The sequence below is a fragment of the Meles meles genome, chromosome 9 (genome assembly GCF_922984935.1).
Source record: "Meles meles chromosome 9, mMelMel3.1 paternal haplotype, whole genome shotgun sequence".
Taxonomy (NCBI): domain Eukaryota; kingdom Metazoa; phylum Chordata; class Mammalia; order Carnivora; family Mustelidae; genus Meles; species Meles meles.
The window spans coordinates 77,836,104-77,856,920 of record NC_060074.1 but is presented as its reverse complement, the minus strand read 5'-3'; the positions used below and the strand labels follow the sequence as shown (position 1 = coordinate 77,856,920).

At 36.5% G+C, this 20,817-nt stretch overlaps 1 protein-coding gene across 4 annotated transcripts in view; it reads right to left on the bottom strand.

Moving 5' to 3' along the window:
* Positions 1 to 1,064: 1,064 nt before the first annotated feature.
* ITPRID2 (ITPR interacting domain containing 2) overlaps positions 1,065 to 20,817 on the bottom strand; it is a 39,403-nt gene continuing 19,650 nt past the window's right edge. The window contains exons 10-18 of one of the 4 annotated variants that reach the window (XM_046018147.1): positions 19,289 to 19,377; positions 16,480 to 17,691; positions 13,433 to 13,510; positions 13,226 to 13,353; positions 12,677 to 12,827; positions 11,557 to 11,622; positions 10,398 to 10,862; positions 3,003 to 3,120; positions 1,065 to 2,221 (exon numbers count right to left, since the gene is read on the bottom strand). In XM_046018147.1, the coding sequence (XP_045874103.1) occupies positions 3,016 to 3,120; positions 10,398 to 10,862; positions 11,557 to 11,622; positions 12,677 to 12,827; positions 13,226 to 13,353; positions 13,433 to 13,510; positions 16,480 to 17,691; positions 19,289 to 19,377 (2,294 nt within the window). In that variant the 3' untranslated portion in view covers positions 1,065 to 2,221; positions 3,003 to 3,015. The remainder of the gene's footprint in view (positions 2,222 to 3,002; positions 3,121 to 10,397; positions 10,863 to 11,556; positions 11,623 to 12,676; positions 12,828 to 13,225; positions 13,354 to 13,432; positions 13,511 to 16,479; positions 17,692 to 19,288; positions 19,378 to 20,817) is intronic. The other 3 variants (XM_046018148.1, XM_046018151.1, XM_046018149.1) reach the window with 3 other exon arrangements.

Here is a 20,817-nt window from a genome sequence, read left to right as displayed (position 1 = left end):
AAGATTTTATTTATTTATTTGACAGAGAGATCACAAGTAGGCAGAGAGGCAGGCTGAGAGAGAGGGGGAAGCAGGCTCCCCACCGAGCAGAGAGCCTGATGCAGGGCTCGATCCCAGGACCCTGAGATCATGACCCGAGCCGAAGGCAGAGGCCCAACCCACTGAGCCACCCAGGCGCCCCAACAGCTTGGTTTCTTAAAAAGTTCTTCGTCATGCATATAGGAACTCAAACTCAATTTATACATTCTGAATAACCTTTACTAACATTCTTGATTATTTGAACCCATCCTTTCCACTTCCCATTTTTTAAGACTTTTAAGACTCTCTCAAATTCTCTTTATGATTCTTCTTTATTTTTTCATTTGCTACTTGTAAACTTACCCAAATAAAAAAAGATACTTTGGTCTTTCTCTCATTCATTTCTACAAAGCAGGAGCTAGCATGGTGGCTTTTAAACACAAAGGTTTAAAATGGAGAGAAGAATGAAACTCTAATAGTGAAGGTTCACTAAATTTATTCCATGTATATACTAGAGAAATGATCTGTCCATTGGCTTAGTGTACTACTACAACTCTCTTATCTCTAATTTTGACCATCAAACTCTGGGTATCTTATATTGTCAGAAATGAACTGTAAGTGGCTAAAAAGCTGAACAGTTAAAATCATCGATGCCTATATTATGTTTAATATGGGGTACCTGGTTTATATGTATCATTACTATTATTAGAATCAACTAAGTTGAATACTTTGACCAGAGAATAAAATAATAGTTTAATGTCTGTTCTTTGAGTTTAATAGTACATTTTAAATGAAAGTTTTATTTGGCTTCAGATGATAATCATTAGGACCACAAAACTAGATGAGACCAAGAGCAATACAAGCTTTTTCTCCAGGGTGGTCTGGTCTTAACTGTATTTTTCAAAGCATCATAGAAGCCTCTTCAGAAAAAGAAAATATCAGCCTATTAGGTTATAGCCAATTCTTTTGGACCTTATTTGTTACTCATCAAATCTAATCCAAACTGTTCACATTGTTGTTAAAGAAAAGAAACTATTAAAAAGATGTTAGGCAAAATAAATACTTTATTGTTTTATTTTTAGAAATCAGCCTTTGTGTGATCATTCAAACATTTATAAACTTTTTAGATATTCTTTCAAAGAATATTGTTAACATCTCAACCACTTTTGATTAAAATTTCACACAAAGAAATATAATAAGAGTTGAAAATTATAAATGCTGAAGGAATAATTCTAATAAATTTGGTTGTTACTTTACACATTTATTTAATACATACAAAACCAAATAGGAAACCACTTTCCTTTTTATTTTTTTCCCCAAAAAGCAAACAGTTCTCACTGGTTAAAACTAAATTAAAACCATCTATTATGAGGAGAACAAATCTAAAATACCTCCATTTTGAAAAACAAAACCAGCTTATTCATTTCAATCCATTCAAGTCAGAAGTCCCATTATTTTGGCAGTACTCTACTACTTAGTCTAAAAGAAGAAGAAACATCTCCTTATAATATAAGAAGTTTGGACAATGCAAAAAGTATAGTGTTTAACATAACGCATGTTTCCAAAAGAAAAATACTACATAAGCTATAATAAAATTACATTTGTCTTGGTAAAGTAACAATGCTTACAGTGTAAGAACATTAAGTAGTTGTAGGTAACCTCATACAATTCTATCCTACTGCTATTAGTAACCTCCTCAAGAATTAAGAGCAAATTTTACAACAGAACAATTTTTCTCCTTGGAAGTGACACTAATTAACAGCAGTGGAGGGAAAATCATTGGTTGCTTCAAGCTCTCAAAAAATGAATCAGTTATTGCACAGTAAATACCTCATAGAGGTCAGTGTTTTAAGAAGCTAGTCTGAAGAAATATGTTATTTATAAGTTGTTTAAGTCTGGAAGTTTTCAAGTTTTAAAATTAATTCTACATAGGGAATCAATTGGAAAATATTGACATACAAATAAATATTAGGCTTTTCAAATGGCTACAGTTTTGGTAGTTTAGAAAAGAAATAAAGTCAGCAAAGTGCCTATGTTTCTATGTACGTTTTTAAAAAAGATATGCATAGAAGAAATAAACATTGTACACTGTATACAGTAGCCCAGTCCAGCAGCAAGTATCTTCTGAAGCACAAGTAACACCTCTACCAGTGTATATCATTGATAACTCCAACATCTCACAGCCAAAAGGATCCATGCCAACCTTAAAAAGAGAAGTGAGCATTAAACATCTTTCAAATATTTGTGTTAAAAGTTCTTTAAAAGGAGGATGAGACTTTTCTCTAAATACACACACACACACGTGCATTATGTGTGTGTGTATATATAAATAACATCTTCTTTATAAATTATGCCATGATTAGATATGGACCTATGGAATACTTTATTTTTTAAAGATTTTATTTATTTCAGAAGAGGGGAGAGAGAGAGCGAGTGAGCAAGTGAGAACACAAGAGCAGGCAGAGGGAGAAGCAAACTCCCTGATGGGCAGGGAGCCAGAAGCAGGGCTTGATCCCAGGACACCAGGATCATCACCTGAGCCAAAGGCAGACACTTAATTGACTTGAGCCACCCAGGTGCCCTGGATACTTTTCTTTAAAATACAAAAAGATAATAATAATTTGTGATTAATTCTCAATCTTGGTCCATAAGTTATATATCTGAAATACCATTATAACCAATAGTATCAAAATAATGCTTAATTTTGCAAGTTCTGATTTCTTTAATTCCAGTATTTATTTACTATAATGAAATTTCAGGAAAATAACACACTATCAATAATCACCTGGAGGTAAATATTACAAGATTTGACCTACTTACACTTCCAGTGGGGCTGTGTGAATTTTTCACACTGCAGGATCACTTATTATATACATTCTAAAAATTAAAAATGAGCCAGAGTAACAGTTCTGGGGACTAAGAAAGCATTAAACACTAAGTAGTTATTTATATTTAGCAGAGCAAAAAATTTCAGAAAAGTTTACCTATAAATTCCATTTAATGACTATCTTGCTTAGAATTAGATGCTTTACTTGAAGATACTGCTGCCAAAAGTCCACTTACAATTTCCCGTCTGAGTTCGCCAACAATAGACTCTTTAATCTAAAATGGAAAAAGAGAAAAATAAGAATTTAACAATATGACTATAATCTACTTTTTCTGTTTTCAGAAAAACAAAAACATTTAATTCCTACAATCAACTAAGCCATAGAGAAACACTCATGAAATATAGAGAGGTAGTGAGGAATCATGTCCATCTATCCTCAAACCTAGGTCAGTGTGTGATCTGGCATAACTCAGCTAATTCTATTATAAAATAACACAATTCTTACGTTGAGAACATTAAAAATGTTATTTATAGGGGCGCCTGGGTGGCTCAGTGGGTTAAAGCCTCTGCCTTCAGCTCAGGTCATGATCCCAGGGTCCTGGGATTAAGCCCCGCTTTGGGCTCTCTGCTTGGCAGGGAGCCTGCTTCCCTCCCTCTCTCTCTCTCTCTGTGTCTCTCTGCCTACTTGTGATCTGTCTGTCAAATAAATAAATAAAATCTTAAAAAAAATGTTATTTATAGATTAAAAAACTCCATTTGCTTCATGACACAAAGGAACCCAGAAGAACTAATTAAATGTTAGATTCACTTTTGTTCTTTTATTAATGTCTAATTTCGTATGGTCATCAATAGTATACTTAGTGTTGTCATTGTTAAGAAATCTCATTAGCGTCAAACTAATACATTGGTATATTGCCTGTTTACACCAACTGAAAACAAAGTATCTAAAGAAGTTATATATTGTTCGAAGTAACATACAGATTTTAAGTGGAAAGAAAAAATGATAATTTAGTACAATTTATTTTAAAACATGAAAAACATTCTCTAAACAACCACAAACTCTAAAGAAATAAATTTTTCTTTAGTTGTATGGTAGAAGTTTGTCATCTGTCTGAAAATGTTGCTTCAGATAAGGATATACAATCTTATTTTATTGTTGGAAAAGGCAATCAGACGTAGGGGCAACAATAATTCCATCAAGATTTTCTTTTCCAGATGCCCAGACACATGCACGCCTATCCATGCCTTTTTCTAATAATACAGCATCACCTCCAAATAGCTCTTTGTGAAGGCTTTAAATGTGGATTTCCTGAAATAAACTGATAATGTCTTCCCAAATTAGAACTTGAGACACTTTCAACCAGCTTTTAAAAATTCTACATTTCCACAGTTTCCTGTCAGCCTGATCTATTTCCTAAAATTTTCCTAAGTACATCCTGAACACATCTCAATTAAAGTCTTTCCAAAAATGGCTCTGTATTAATCTGTCACGCAAAACCGGTACATAATACATAGATTTATACAGAAGTATTCACAGAAACAAATGCTCCTTAGCTACCAACCATCTGTATTGGAATAATTTAAATAAATACAAACTTCTCCTTTTATCTTCTACCAATATTTCTAAACTAAACATCAGGAAAAGTGTTTGGCTTTCATAGTACTTCACATTTATTTTTAAATGAATATGTGTTGTATACAAATATTACGAAAACTAGAACCTCTTAGCCACAATGTATTATATAAGCAGAAATACAATGTGTTGAATCAGAACTTTTGCAAACCTGTATTTACAGAAGACAAGAAGTTGTCTTCCCAGTCCTGTTATTGCATGCAATATGGCAATTTTAGTAACTTTCATCATTCTTTATCATTCAAAAAATAAAACAGAAGCCAAAAAATATTCTCTACAAACCAAAAATGTGTGCCAACACTTTTTGAGGGTACAGACATTAGTGGAAGCATAAAAAATAGTCTGACCAAGGAGGATATTGTAACGTAGAAGGGCACAAAATGAATATTGTTTCATAAAATATTAAGAGGAAATATAAATGTATTAACTCACTAAAACATAAGAACAGAGAATGAGAGACCTGTATAGGCTACAAGAGGAAAAAGTAAAAACTTCTCAGAGAATGACAGGCCTTAAAATAGTAGGTCATGAAAAAAAATGGCAACTTCAGGTCACACTGTGGAGAGAAAACTGCAGCAAGAGCACCTCGGAGGAGAGGGGAACAAGGAGGGTCACTAACAGATGGTTCCCACCAGGGAGCAGGAGCCTGGATTAGGAAGGGTAAGGTCAAAGGGGAAGTGTTGTACTATGAGCTAGTTCAGGGAGACAACTGGGTCTCACTTATCAATGTACCCTGGCATAAAGTAAGTGCTCAATAAATGTCTGAACGCATTGTGTTTATGAGAAAGAGAAAAGCAATACAGAGTGAAGGCAGGAGGAGGGAGAGAGACACAATATCTGACACAGAAGGTAGAAAAAGGATTATAGACAGACTAGCACTGAAAACAATAAATGCCTTTAATAATTAAATGAAGGAATAAATGTACGGATAAATAAATTAGCTCCCAAGTCTCACAGGCTACAGGATTAGGAGTGAAAAAACTCTTTTGGGATGGATGGGAAAACTGCTCTTACGAGCACAATTTCCAAACCGTGGTATAGCTGAACACAGATTTGAGTGAGATTAAGAAAAGAATGTTCACGGGCAAGAGAAGCAGATTGTTCCGAGTGTGAAGTGTGGTGTGACAGGCATAGCCTGGGTGATGACTTTGTGGCAGCCATTAGATCAAGTGATCACTAAACTAAACCGTAGTAAGAACACAAACAAGCTACGTATTTACCAAAATACATGTTTAATGCATGTCAGATGGCCTGTAATAAAGATACTAAAAGGCATGAACCAAGCCTAGGAAATTCATCAAACCAAAACGTACTCTCTAAAAAGAAAAGCAATCTATGTTTATTGTTTGATGTTTAATTCTGTTGATTTGCTTCTATGGCACATGCTCACTTACTAGATTTTTTTTAAGTTTGTTTTTTTTTTAACTTTTTAAATAATTGTGAACAATTTCAGGCCACTGATTATATACATCACAGACCACCTGGGCAAATTTTAAGAGTGTAATTTTTTCCCACTACAACATATACAATCTGTGCAAAAGTGCGTTGCCTTTAATCTGACAAAAGCTTTGTTATTGAATGAGTATATTAAACATTTCTCTGAAAGAGAAAACATTTCTTTGAAAAAGAAGCTCTTTCTCCTTCAGAAGAACTCTACTGTATTAACACATTATAATGAGAGCATACTTTTTCAAAACTTCACATATGGTGAAATGGTGAAAACAAAAAACTGACAGACATCATTGTTTTCATGCATCCAAGAGTGCAGTAAAAAACATCCCTGAACGTGTCTGCCAAACATGCTTAATCTTTACCTGCAAAACATTCAAATGGCTTAAATCCTGCCATCCTGAGGAGTAGCTTTTCTTAATGGGTGTCAGGGGCACAGAATTTACTGGAAAGGCAGAGTCTAATTTAATTTTTTTGGTAGCTGTTACGTAGCTTTAACAAGCTACTCAGTACCATGGGTATTTAAACAAAAAGATTATGGATTTGAAATGAATGGCATTAAGACTAATATGAATTTAATACATTTTGTAAACAAAGTTTAACAGAACATCCTTATAATTGAGCTAAGATATTATCAACACATTTTTTTAAAATTATAAATGGCATTGGACTAACTAATCTAATAGTGTATATTTTTTAAGTGCTTCAAAATAGTTTATTTTCTTAAGTACATCAAAATTCCTTTTAACACCTTATTTTATTTATATATTTTGCTTGTTAAGTCCTTATCTGTAAATAGCAAAAGGGTAAATGTGAAGCCCAACTTCCTCCAAACTATGCCAAATGTTGAATTAGGGAGTTTCTGATGAACGGTTTATAATGAACGGGTTTAGTTACAAATTCTGAAAATTTCCTCAGACATTTGCCCTGCATGCAGTTTAAATGTCTTCAAAATTATAAAATCTTTATTTTATGGGAGGTTCTTTTTTTTTTTTTTTTAAGATTTTATTTATTTATTTGACAGACAGAGATCGCAAGTAGGCAGAGAGGCAGGCAGAGAGAGAGAGAGGGAAGCTCTCTGAGCAGAGAGCCTGATGCGGGGCTCAATCCCAGGACCCTGAGATCATGACCTTAACCTAGTGAGGCTTAACCTAGTGAGCCACCCAGGCACCCCTTTATGGGAGGTTCTATGCAAATGATCAAATACTTCTCTAGGACCAAGAAACAACTGTCTTTTCTATATGTTATGTTCTATCAGCCAAAGAACCAAAATGTTTTGGTCTAGGAATGCTTTACTCCTCAGAAATTACTCACAACACACATGAGGTGACCTATTAACAACTTTAAAAATGAGGACTTGGGGCGCCTAGGTGGCTCAGTGGGTTAAAGCCTCTGCCTTCGGCTCAGGTCATGATCCCAGGGTCCTGGGATCGAGCCCCACATCGGGCTCTCTGCTCCTCGGAGATCCTGCTTCCTCCTCTCTCTGCCTCCCTGCCTACCTGTGATCTGTCTCTCTCTCTGTCAAATAAATAAGTAAAATTAAAATAAATAAATAAATAAATAAAAAATAAAAATGAGGACTTAATTGTGCATTAGGGAATATTTATGCCAAACAAGCGAAATTAAGTCAAGTTTTCAAGGAAAGCTTTTGAACTAGAGCAAGCTAAAGGGAACAAAAATATCACACTTCTAGGGGAAGAAAATGTACCTTAAAACTTACTTCCTCATATAAAACTTACTTTTTTTTTTAAGATTTTATTTATTTATTTGATAGAGATCACAAGTAGGCAGAGAAGCAGGCAGAGAGAGAGAGGAGGGAGCAGGCTCCCTGCTGAGCAGAGAGCCCGATGCGGGGCTCGATCCCAGGACCCTGGGATCATGACCTGAGCTGAAGGCAGAGGCTTTAACCCACTGAGCCACCCAGGCGCCCCTAAAACTTACTTCTTGATATATAAATATAGTGCAGAGAAAAATAATTACTTAATTTCATACAATTACTCTTTGAAATGAAATATATAAATAAAAATGGATTCTAATCATTTGCACCTAACTGAGCAAGATGGATATACAGAGCCTGCTACACATTAGCTGGCTACATAATTAACTTAGAAAAAAATACATTTGTAGAACAAATAAATTTATAGAATTTAAGACCTTTTAAACTTTGAGCTGGTAATTCAAGTCATGAAAAGAAATTATAAATATACAGTCTCTTCTGCTATAATGCTGGTTTTGAAAATGTAAATTTGTCTCAACATGATTAAAATATTAGGAAACAACTTGAGTATAATATAAATTTCACGTCTGCTTATGTGCAGTTTCATCTATAAGAAATATTGGGTGAATGCAGATAACTGCATTCAGCTGAACGCAGGAACATAGTACATGAAATACACATACATTAAATATCTACCAGCTATCTCAGTTCAATGTGTCATGAGCCATACCCACTCACATCTGATATCAAAACTTTCTGCTGGGATTTCATGTTACTCTCCTCTGCTACCTTGCAATACCTCACAAGCTGCAACTCTTCCAAAGCCCAGTTCCACAAGCAAATTTCAGGTATTTTTCAAGGTCAAATACCATATTTATTGCAGTATTTACGTATTTCTTAACCATTTAACATGTATAAAATTGTGCTATTTTTGTTAGGTTTCTATCCTCCTTTAAATATGTCATTTACAACTCTTAATCTCACAAAACAAACTGGGGGTTGCTGGGGGGAGGTGGGGTTGGAGAGGGGGAGGGGGTTGTGGACATTGGGGAGGGTATGTGCTATCGTGAGTGCTGTGAAGTGTGTAAACCTGGTGATTCACAGACCTGTAACCCTGAGGATAAAAATACATTATATGTTTATAAAAAAAAAAAAAAATTGGAAGGGGAGGCGAACCATAAGAGACTATGGACTCTGAAAAACAACCTGAGGGTTCTGAAGGGGCGGGGGTGGGAGGTTGGGGGAACCAGGTGGTGGGTAATAGGGAGGGCACGTATTGCATGGAGCACTGGGTGTTGTGCAAAAACAATGAATACTGTTACGCTGAAAAAAATAAATAAATAAATTTTAAAAAATAAATAAATAAATAAATATGTCATTTACAAAGTTTTGGTTATGCTTCTAATCCTATTTTGCCCATAAGCTCTGTGGTTATAACTGCACCAATGTGCACAGCACAATTTTTAGGAGTGCATATATATCATACCATAGTAAAACTGACTGTATTTATTTTTACTGTACTTCTCAAGCTACTATATACAGCTATGAATGATGGCACCTCATACACATGAACTAATCTCTGGACTCAGGATCAATGGCCCATTTGAGAGAAGATTCTGGTCTGCTGCCACCATTCTTAACCTGTAACCACTACAAATTTGTTCATATGTTACTCACAAATTAATTTTAAAAAACCTTAGGTTCAATTGTTTAGGTTCAATTTATTAGAAATGTGCAAATTAAAAACAGGGAGACACTGACCCTAATTTCTCTGGCCCATTTTTCCCTTTTCTATTTCTAAATGCTTGAATACATTATACTCATGTTTTTCTGTATAATTTTATTGTTTCCTGAATTAGTCTTATTTACATTTCTACTAGTCTTTTAAGCTTAAGGATTTCATGTATTATATGTATTTTTTATATGTTACAGAGCAACATACTCAAAAAGACTCTTAAGTTTTTGTTTTGTTTGTTTTATTTTAATGTATAGGATTGTCCCCCTTTTTGACCAAAGGAAAGATCCTTTCTCATTATGGGTTTTAGTATCACTGGGAAAGAACTATGGATAATTATGGTTCTTCCTCAGTTACTCTTAAAATAACAGATTGAAAAAAATATATTTAACATGTGTAACTTTTATCCTGTGTACTCTATTACATTTTGTACCCGGACATAGTGTGATTTGGGAAGAAAAGGAAAAAATTAAAAGCCATCAAAAATTTTGATCTGTGCTCTCACTATTTTCATATGAGATATATATATATATATATATTATTCCTTCTTATTGCCTGATCCTAGTGTCCAAAACAGCTATTTTACTAATTTTCTCGATTAACTTTTGATCTGTGACTACTAGTCTTCCTAATTTTTGCAGTCCTTTTCGTAACCTAGAACTATGGTTAAATGCTCCAGGTTTACACATTGCTATTACCCAGAGTAAACCTTTTCTTTCTGTATTTCTATCTTTGAACAATTCATGTATCTTCCGTATATCTCCACCACCCATTAAGCCAAATGGATCAAATTCTTCATACTTATTATTTTACACTGGAGTATAAAATCTACAGAAATGCCATTAGAAACATACCTTAATAGACATGAGCTAGATCAATGGGAAAGTTCTCTGAAAATTTAAAAGCTCTCTGAAAATTACTGAATACAGTGAATCAAAGGAATATCTTATAAATAATGTCCAAATAAAACCTCTTCCAACACATACTGCCAAATAAATTAAGCATAGATTTTACTCACCTCCCGTATGACTTGCTGCAACTCATCTTGCTCCACATTTTTATGCATTTCCCCAGCAGCTGGCATTAATGGGATTTTTCCATTGCCTTCTTCCACTTCAGATTTAGGTCCTACAGCTTCCAAGGCTTCTTCAGCAGCTCCAACTTCCTCAGAACTTTCCACATCTGGTGGTGTCTGCACAGAGCCTGTTCTAGAAGGCGCAGTGGGTGTTAGGGCCACTGATGCTCGGAATACTTTCTTGCTTGGTACCAGATGGGTCTTGGGTTTGCCCACTGAGTCACCAGAAGGTACTCCACTTCTTCTATTAGCATGAGACGGACCAGAACATACAGAAGATGACTCTGATGTTGCTTGGGAGAAAACGGATTCTGAGCTTTCTCCAGGAGGAATTTCAAATCCCACTTCTCCAAGTCCCATGCCCAATTCAGACTTCAGATAGGATTGTTCCCGCATCAGTTCAGTGACCTGGAAGTCAGAAAAATTGCCATTCTTCTCTCTTTAATTAAGACTGGTAGTTAGAAGAAGATTAAAATTCTAGTTGTGATTACTGCTAAAAATCACTTAGCTTGTAAAGACATAATTCTAATTCATCTAGTAACTACTCAATTTTATTTGCAAAAACATAGGAAAACGTAAATTTGTGGTGAGACCAAGCCATAAAATATGTAACTAGACGATGGTTGGATGAAATTTTACTTGTTAATGCATGGGTGTCCAAATTACTTGTTAAGGAATAGTAACTAGTGAAAAGCAAAATAGTTAATCATAATGCTTTGACATCCAGATGAATCAGTTTCTTTAAAACATAACAAAAATCAGACTTTTGTTCAAAAAGTAGTCATCCTACAAATCCAACTACCTAAAGGACCTGGAAACACTATGAAAGCACATTTTCTCTGTAGCATAAATTAAATACTTTTTATAATGCATTATCTCCTTTACACCGTAAAGATAAATCACCGTTGCAAATAATTGGCTTTCTAATGGACTAAGATGGCAAAAGAGTTTCAGAAGTGCCAAACTCACTTCCAATCAATTTAGTTACCATCAAATTATGTATTTAAAAACAAAAACATTTCATCTACACTGGGAAAATAGTGTGTTTATGAAATGTTATTATCATTCCCTTCCCCAGTGATTTGAAAGGAGAGAGGCTTACTGGTTCCATTACATTCAATGGAGAAGGGCATGACAAGTTATCAGCGCTTCTACTGCCACACATTCCCTGGAAAAATAAGAACAATATATATATATGTATGTATAAATTATTTCTTCAAAATGCCAAGTGTTTCACAAAAAATGAACTAATTATTGCCCTGAAACATTCTTTTATGTCATGAAGGTCCCTCTCAACTGTCTTGGGATCCTATAAAATGTGTTAATTCTGACTGAATTGACACATTCATAGATGCTCTGATTCTCTGCTGTCACCAATATGCATTTCTAAAAATAATGGACTGAAACCATTTATGGAAAAAGATATTCACCAATGATAAGTGATAATCTTATTCTATGCTACACATATATGTGTGTAATACACATTCTTATTCTACTGATTCTACTCCATACGGGTGCATATATATGTGTGTAGAGTCATCTGTTGTTAACAAAATCAAGTATGTGGTTCAAGTAACAGCAAGGTTCACTATTTCAACATTTCAAAACAATATATTTCATGACTGCAAAGATTACAGCAATAATAATCAATTGCTGAAATTTAAATTTCACTCAAAGAAACATTTTAAGTTTGAAAAGTGATACAAAACAAAGAGAAAGTATTTATTCTCTTGGCTGTATACATGTTTTCCGCCTTTAAAAAAGATCTCATTTGAAAAAATTAAAGGCTTGCAAAGAATCCAAAATAAAGGAAAAACTTAAAAGGAATAGTTATTTATTCAAAGGCAAGAAGGGGAAAAAAGACCGAGTGAAATACATGTTTATGTTCTTGGCAGCTAGTTACAGGCAGGGATTAAAATCTAAATTAGTCACATATTAACCCACTACCATTTTTAAAACTCTTAAAAATTTTGTATTGCTCCTTAATCTTTACTAAAAAATGATTAACATTTTTCAATATATTTCTAAATATATTAAATATTTAAGAAAAGAATCATAACTTGCACATTCAACTGATCTGTGGGAAAGTTTTCTTAAACATTGTGCTTGCCTCAATGCCATTAAAATAAGTATTTTAAAATTAAGGCACTGGTCCTAAATTATGTGGAACATGATACATAAGTCCTAAGTGAAACCCGCAGACAAGCCCCAAGTCACCATACCATAAGGGCTGAGGAGCGGAAGGGAGAAGGCATGCGCATGGCACGGAACTGCTCCTCGAGGGCCAGCAGGCGCTCCTCCAACTGCAGTTCCAGGTCCTGAAGTTCCATGCGGACCGAATTTCTCAAACTCTGAAGCTGATCAACTTCATACCTATCAGTGTGATGACAGGCACAAGGTTGAAAAAAAGCAGTTTGGAGATTCACATTCACCACTCTCTCACAAGCCATTAGAAAGTATTGAGATGGCCAGTTCTAAAAATTAGCGTGACAGCATCTGCCACAGGTGTGACCAGTAGGACAAATGGTCTTTCTTCCTCCACCCTGTATCTCAAATATTCCAAACTAAAAACACATTACAACCACTGTCTTCCTTAATACACTGAAAGCAGTTTAATTAGTAAAACACTATGCCTAATTTTATTTACAATGATTCACAAAATAAAAGGTACACAGCACTAGACATAAAACCAAGCTTAAAAAAAAAAGGTGACAATTCTGTTTTGGAATGAAAAATATTTTGAGTTAGATTAAGACAAAATGAACTTTTACCTCTCCTCCTCGGTCATATGATGATAAACCATAGTTTGCTGACGCAGCATTGCCAACTCTAAATCCATCATTTGCGTTCTAAATAAATTCAGGCTCCGCCTCATTACCTGGAGCTCCTGAAAAGTATTCTAAAATACAACATGACAAAATTATACTTCTAAATCATATGAATTACTTTGTACCACAGAGATCTAAATAAGAACTCACTTCATATAGAGGTAGAACAGATGATTTCTGAGTACTATATGGAGCAGCAGCAAGATCAGGTCCTCTTGTCATAGGGTACTATAAAAAAAAGTGAAAGTAGGATTACAAATCAATGTTAAAGTGGTTATTTCCAAATTATCTAAGGTGTTAAAAAGGTGATCTGGGGCCTACATATTTTTTATTTGATTTTGGCGGGGGGGGGGGGGGGAAGCAGCAACAACCACCACCAAAACATGCCACTTCATTTTGTAAGCAGGAACCCAATCAGTCCCCTGTGCCACCTGATTACTCCTATCTGTTTCAGGTATAAGTCAGCCTATTTGAACAAAGAACAGGCAAAGAAACATGTATCATTTAAATTTATTTAAATCTATATCTTACAGGACTTCCCTCTTGCCTTGAGGAAGTAGAAAACAAAAACAAAACTCAAAAATGTAGAAGTGATCGCAAATTCTGAGATTACAGGGAATTACTGAGTTGGCTGGAGAGAGTAGTAAGCAGTCATCACACTTATTCATAGACATTTAAGCATCTACTATATCTTACTATTTTAGAGAGTGAAGAAAAAAGACAAAAGGAAGATAAAAGGCATTCCCAGCCTTCAAGTATTCTCACAGTGTAAGAAGAAGAGGAAGAAAAAAAAAAAAAGTGTTGAGAAAAAAAACTTACAATGTTGGGGTGGGGGAAAGGAGTGCTATGACAGAACAAACAAAAAGCTAGATTAGGTGAGTAAATGATCCAAGCACCAGTGACCCCTTAGCTGAGCCTTAACAGTAAACAGCACTTGGTCATGCAAAGAAAGGCAAGGGCGGGGCATTCTAGGTTCAAAAACAAAAACAAAAATAAAAACAGTGGCATTTGTAAAAACAGACACCTAGGAATGCACACCTATTTGGAAGCCTGCATGCAGTCCAACACTGCTGGCGGGCACACACACAAAGAATTAGAGTGGAGAGATAAGCAGAGACCAAAGCCTCTGTCTCCTGGGGGCAGTGAGGGGTGGTGAGAAGATTAATTAGCTGAGTTGCTGATAGGACATCCAAGAGATGACCACATCCAGAGCAGAGTAACAAGCTGCTCTAGAAAGGTGCTCCATTAGGGTATAGGACGACAGAGCCCTGTGTTTCACGTAATTACAGCTGAAAGGTTGGCTCTCACTCACAGATAAAACTAACTAAGATTTATAAGGAGGAAGAACACCCACATTCTGGTTAGACCGGAAATCATTAGGAGACAGTTGTCATGAGGATAAAATCTATATTTAAAAGAAGGTGTACTTGGGGCACCTGTGTGGCTCAGTGAGTTAAATGTCAGGCTCTTGGTTTCAGCTTAGGTCATGATCTCAGGGGTGTGAGATCAAGCCCCACATTGGGCTCCATGCTCCAGAGTCTGCTTGAGATTCTTTCCTCCTTCTTCCTCCTCCCTCCCCTTCTGCCACTCCCCCCATGTACGCTCTCTCTCTCTCTCTCTCTGAAAAATAAGTAAATAAAATATCTAAAAGAAGGTATACTTTACTACATAACTTAAGAAGCTGCGACTTAAGGTGCCTGGGTGGCTTAATCAGTTAAGTGTGCCTTCCACTCAGGTCATGATCCTAAAGTCCTGGGATCAAGCCCCTCGTCAGGCTCCCTGCTCAATAGGGAGCCTACTTCTCCCTCTCCCTCTGGCCCTCACCTCCACTCATGCTCTTTCTCTCTGAAATAAATAAAATCTTAGAGAAAAAAAAAATTGCGACTTTTGGAGAGCCTGGGTGGCTCAGTCGGTTAAGAGTTCGACTTTTAATTTCGGTTCAGATTGTGATTTCAGGGTCGTAAGATCGAGCCCTGCATCAGGCTCTGTGCTGTGTGGAGCCTGCCTATTATTATCTCTCTACTTCTCCCTCTGCCCTCTCTTCCCTCCCTAAAATACAATTAAATAAAGTATATACTCCTCTCCCTCTCTTTTTTTTTAAAGATTTTATTTATTCATTTGACAAAGAGAAAAAGATCACAAGTAGGCAGAGAGGCAGGCAGAGAGAGAGGGGGAAGCAGACTCCCTGCTAAGCAGAGAGGCCTATGCGGAGCTGGATCCCAGGACCCAGAGATCATGACGGAAGGCAGAGGCTTTAACCCACTGAGCCACCCAGGGGCCCCTCCTCTCCCTCTCTTACAAAAAAAGTTGCAACTTTCATTTTTACTTTCCTAGTGGCTTCCTATTTTGTCATCCTAAGAGATCTATTACATATATTCTAAGCCTCCTGACTCCTAGCTGAACACTGGGATCATTATATTACACTGTCATTTCCATTTCCTCAACTGTCTAAACACAAGTAGCTTGGAGAGAGATTTAGAAAGAAAATGTGAAATGCAAACCTAAAGACAATTTAGTTATTTTCAAAGCTTTTGGGGGGAATTATTTCCAGCCCACTTAACATATCTGAGAGCAATAATTTTAAAAATGACAAGACACACAGACTATTTTTTTTTCAAATTCACACTTTACCTGATTTTTTCTTTTCTGAGGTAGTTCCAGTCTCTGAAACCAGTGGAAGCAGACTCATTCTGTGCCAGGAGACCCAGCACCAGGAGTCAGGAGATGGAGGGAAAAGTTTAGTCAGAGAGCTATGAGCAGAACCAGGAGAACGCACTGCGACACAGAAGCCGAGGGGAGTGAAGCTTAGAAAGGAAAGAAGTGGTAAACACAGTCAAATGGCAGAGAAAAGAAGAGAAAGTATTTGAGAGTGAAGATTTTTTTAATAATAGGGACAACCTGACTAAGAAAAAGACCACGGAGAAGAGGCTAAAGAAGGGAGGCTACCCAATGAGCAAAATCTCTTCCCTAGAAGGGAGGGAGATTATGAACAGAGAAATCAACCTTGTTCAGGACTAATTACAGCTTCTCCCTTGATACAGGAGGGCAGAGTATAGGAGGAGGGCAGGTACACATAAGTTTGGGCATGTAAGAAAATGAAGCTAAAGTGGATCATGCCTCATGGGACCTAGCTTCTCAGTGAATTAAGAGGTGCTCAAATCAATGAAAGAAAAAAAAAAGATATTTTTTTCTCATACCTGTGAGAGATTCTGCAGTGAGTTTCTAATATCATGCAATACTCTTCGCAACTGCATCTCGATGGCAGAAGGAGGGTTCACAGAGCACGCTCGGTAAGGGTAGGCAGCATGTCTATGCGAGTTAGGACACCCAAAAGGGGCACTGAAGGCACTACAGGTGGTGCCTGTTATGTTGGGAACACTGTGAGTGCTCAGAGTTCTCATGTGCTCACACAGGGGCCTGTCCTGCCACTCAGAGTGGACAGAGTGAAGAGAACAGGTGGACTGAGATACAGGTACTGGAGCATACAGTGAACAGCTAGGAGTCCTTCGATGATGGCATTCCTCTGACCGGTTCACCTCGCTCTGAGGGGCTTCTTCTTTCTTCACAGATGACGGAGAGATGAAAATAGTGGATTTAACTGAAGATGGACCATCATGTTCAATCACCTCTTTCCCTAATTCCTGTTCCTCTTCAGGTGTGTACTTATAGGTAAAGGAAGGTGGACTGCATCTGGTTTCCTTTCCTGGGGACAACCGGACATTGACAGAGGATACAACTCTTACTGGGCTCAATAAGGTGGTTGGTAAAGACTGAGACCTTCTTAGAGGATAGCCAGCTTTCGCAAATAAGTACCTCTGTTTTAAGAGATCTTTTGATTTTATCAAGCTACGTCCTACTCTTTGGTGAGACAGACTGCAAACCTTCATTTGAGCTCTTTGCAAAGCTGTATTAACTCTGTCCACAGAAGATGGAGGCCCAGTTGTGTTTTCAGAGCTCTTCTCACTGCATCTAGCTTCAATAGAAGCCAGTGATTTCAGAATATGGTGTGTGGTATAGTGGGCAAATTCGTATTCACTGCTTTTATCCACGTCACTTTCAGCACTTGCTTCCCTCAGCAGGTCCACTGGCTGTGCTGGAGACAAATCCTCTCTCATTTCACTAATTTCAGTAATGTGACCTCCTGTGCTACACATGGATTTTGTGTTTCTGGCATTCTCCACAGTCTCGCTTTGGGGGAAATCCTGGCTATCTGACCTTTTCTTATCAGCAGCTATTGCTGCCTTCTCTCTTCCCTTTTGAAGAGGGATGAGAGACTCCTCCTCTGATTCATTAAAATAAGGCTGGTCTTGTGCTGTTGGTGTGACAAGGTCTTCACCAAATGATGTCACTGTTGTCTCACTGTCACAACTATCAGCGCTACTCCCCATGGCTTGCAAAGACTCGGGAACCTGTGAAAGGAAAACAGGTAGGAAGATGGATAATTCGAATAGGAAGTATCATTAATAAAAACACCAAACTGATGTGATGCTTCTGTATATTCACGATCTCCCACCTCAGTTAGAGTCCTGGTACTACTAAAAACTGTTTTTCACTGACTCTAATTGGCAACCCCTCCACTTTCCCACAAAGATTACTCCAGAATTTTACTATTTTCCTTAGCTCCCCTTTTCAGCACCCATTTCCTTTTCTTCCAACATATGACACTGAAACACTGAGAAGATGGACAAATGTTTCTTAATTTTCTTCCCCAACACCTACAAACGTTCCCATACCTTTCCCCACCATTCCTTCCTTTCTGTTCTGAAAGAAAACTATCCCTTTTTTCAAAGTTAATCCTCCAGTCTGTGCATCCAATCACATCCTCTCCAGGACTAGTATCACTTCACAATTTCATCCCAGATTTTTCCGCATCAGACTGTCCTATTAGAGCTCTCTCCCTTGGCCAGACAACTTCCCTGAGTCATTTTCATATGAGAAAGACACAAAGACCTATCATCCTTATTTGAAAAAGGAGTCAACATTCGTATCTCCTCTTATCATTGATTTAATCTCCATTCATGCTTCTCCTCATTTACTCCCTCAGAACCACTCACTCAACCACTCATTTTCCAAAAAGCCAAATTCTTATCTTCCTCATGTCCACAGATTTCCTTTAAAAAAAAAAAAGGCTCTTCAACTTCCAGTTCTTCTGCTCACTGGATTATTCTTTCTGAGTCTCTTTCTCCTGTCCATGTATCCCAGTACTAGGTTCCTAGAGTCTCTTTTGGGTCATCTTTTTCTCCTATTCCAGCTTTCTTTAAAATTTGGCTATAGATATTTTAAACACTTTCAAGATACTTCTGTACCTTTGCATACAAGGGTTCCATATACTATACACAAATTATAAACTCTTTAAGGATAAAGATGTGCCTGTTGTGTGGGTTATCTAACACTCTAGCATCAAAGTCATATAATATTCAGCAAGCTATGTAACATAGTTACTGTTAGTTATTAAGTAAAACAATTATGGTAAAATACAGAAACAATTATGGGAAAATAGAAGAAAAATACCAAACAGAATAATGATCAAAATAACCTTTGTTGGGGCACCTGGGTGGCTCAGTGGGTTAAGCCTCTGCCTTCCGCTTAGGTCATGATCCCAGGATCCTGGGATCGAGCCCCACATCGGGCTTTCTGCTCAGCGGGGAGCCTGCTTCCCTTCCTCTCTCTCTCTCTCTGCCTGCCTCTCTGCCTACTTGTGATCTCTCTCTATCAAATAAATAAATAAAATCTTTAAAAAAAAAAAAAAAAACCTTTGTTTACTGAAAGCCCAAAAATAAAGGAGAAGCTCTCTTTGTTTCTAAATGTTCAGTCAGAGAGAGATGTATAATTAGTGAAAACCAAAACTTGTAGTCAAATGCTTGGATAACATCCACATCCTGGCATTTTTTATTCTGTCGTTTGAAAAATAAAGATTAGACAGATGAGGTCTTGAAATATATAGTTACTGAAAAATCACACGGATATGAAGTTAATCACAGTGCCTACTACAATAGAAATTTTTACCTGAAGATGATTAAGGGAGAGGCAGTCTGTCGAATCTTCAGCAAAACCGCTGCTATCAGAGTGCTGACTTGCAGTACGTAATAGATGGTCTACCGAAAGAAATGTAGTTAGGCAAAACTGCTAAATATGACTGCACTGACATGAAAATATTACAGATATATGATTCCTAACAGGTACATATATTGGTTCCTTCTTAGAAAAATATGCATCCTTATACAAGATGTGACTTCAAAGCACAGGAGGTTAACTCGAATTCATCCCAAAACAGAATCAGTCCTATCAAAAATTCTCAGCATTTAGTTGCTAATTAAGTTCTAGTGTTAATGTATTTTGATAAATCCAATTAATGTCTTATCTTTGGAGGACAACTGGCTGAAATGAAGAATCATGTTAAAAAAACAGAAATCCCAAAGTAAACCATTTCCATCAGTAGATATGTAAAGATATTTAGCAGATGAAATTAGAAGTTTAAATGTAGTGTGTAAAAAGTTCGATTATTTTCCTAATAAGAAAATGAGACTATAACTAAGGTGCCAATAAATTAAATAATTTGCATGCCAGAGTACTTAAATGTTTCTGATACTTGAAATGATGCAAACATTTTAAAGTCATGATAATCAATGATTTCCTAACAATTGCATGAAATTCAAATACATTCAACTAGTACATAATACTGTTAATTTTATTTAAAAAACCGTTGGTTTTTGGCCTGAAAACTCTAATTCTTGGTTAGGATAACCTAAAAACACTTTATAAAGTAAAAAGGCCAACCAGGCACAGCAAGAATGATCACATGCCCATCCACACTGTAAGTAGAGGAGGACTTGGCAGCTATTACATTTCCTAGGAAAGAAGCTTCATGAGAAGATCAAGTTCTGTAAACCTTCAAAAGCACCAAGCTAAATAAAGTGTGTTTAGCAAATCCACATTCAAGATTTGAATGATAGAACCTAATAGTATGTTTGAATAAAATCCAAAATCAATTAAAATTCACTGGACTTTGAAAAATATCCTACTGTAGCCTCAGGTCCAATGTAGAGCATCACGGAATAGCATAATTTTTTCCCATTATAATTTAGAATAATTCTGTAGTATTGTTTTTAAGTTAACAAAACTGCATAATGAGATATAAGAAACTATCCATACCTTTGATAAGTCTAGGTAAACTGGAACAATTGTGAAATGGAACTGGAATAAGCTGTTACCATGGGTACTAATTATGCATTATATCAACTGAGGAATGATTAACATCTTACATCAGAGCAGTTATCACCATAATTACATTTTTGCATGTCGTTTTTTTTTTTAGACTATGAGTCTTCTGAAGACAGAAACCTCATTTACTCTATTTTGTATCCTAGTACCTAGAAAAATTGAACAATAAAAATGTTTGCTGAATAAATCAATGATAACCTTCTCCTTAAAGCAACAATAAAATTAAACAGTGGCTTAAAGGATTTAGAAGTGAAACTGGCTATCTGGTTGGGCAAAGGGCAACTGCTGGAGGGCCTGGGGAAGCCGGAGTGACC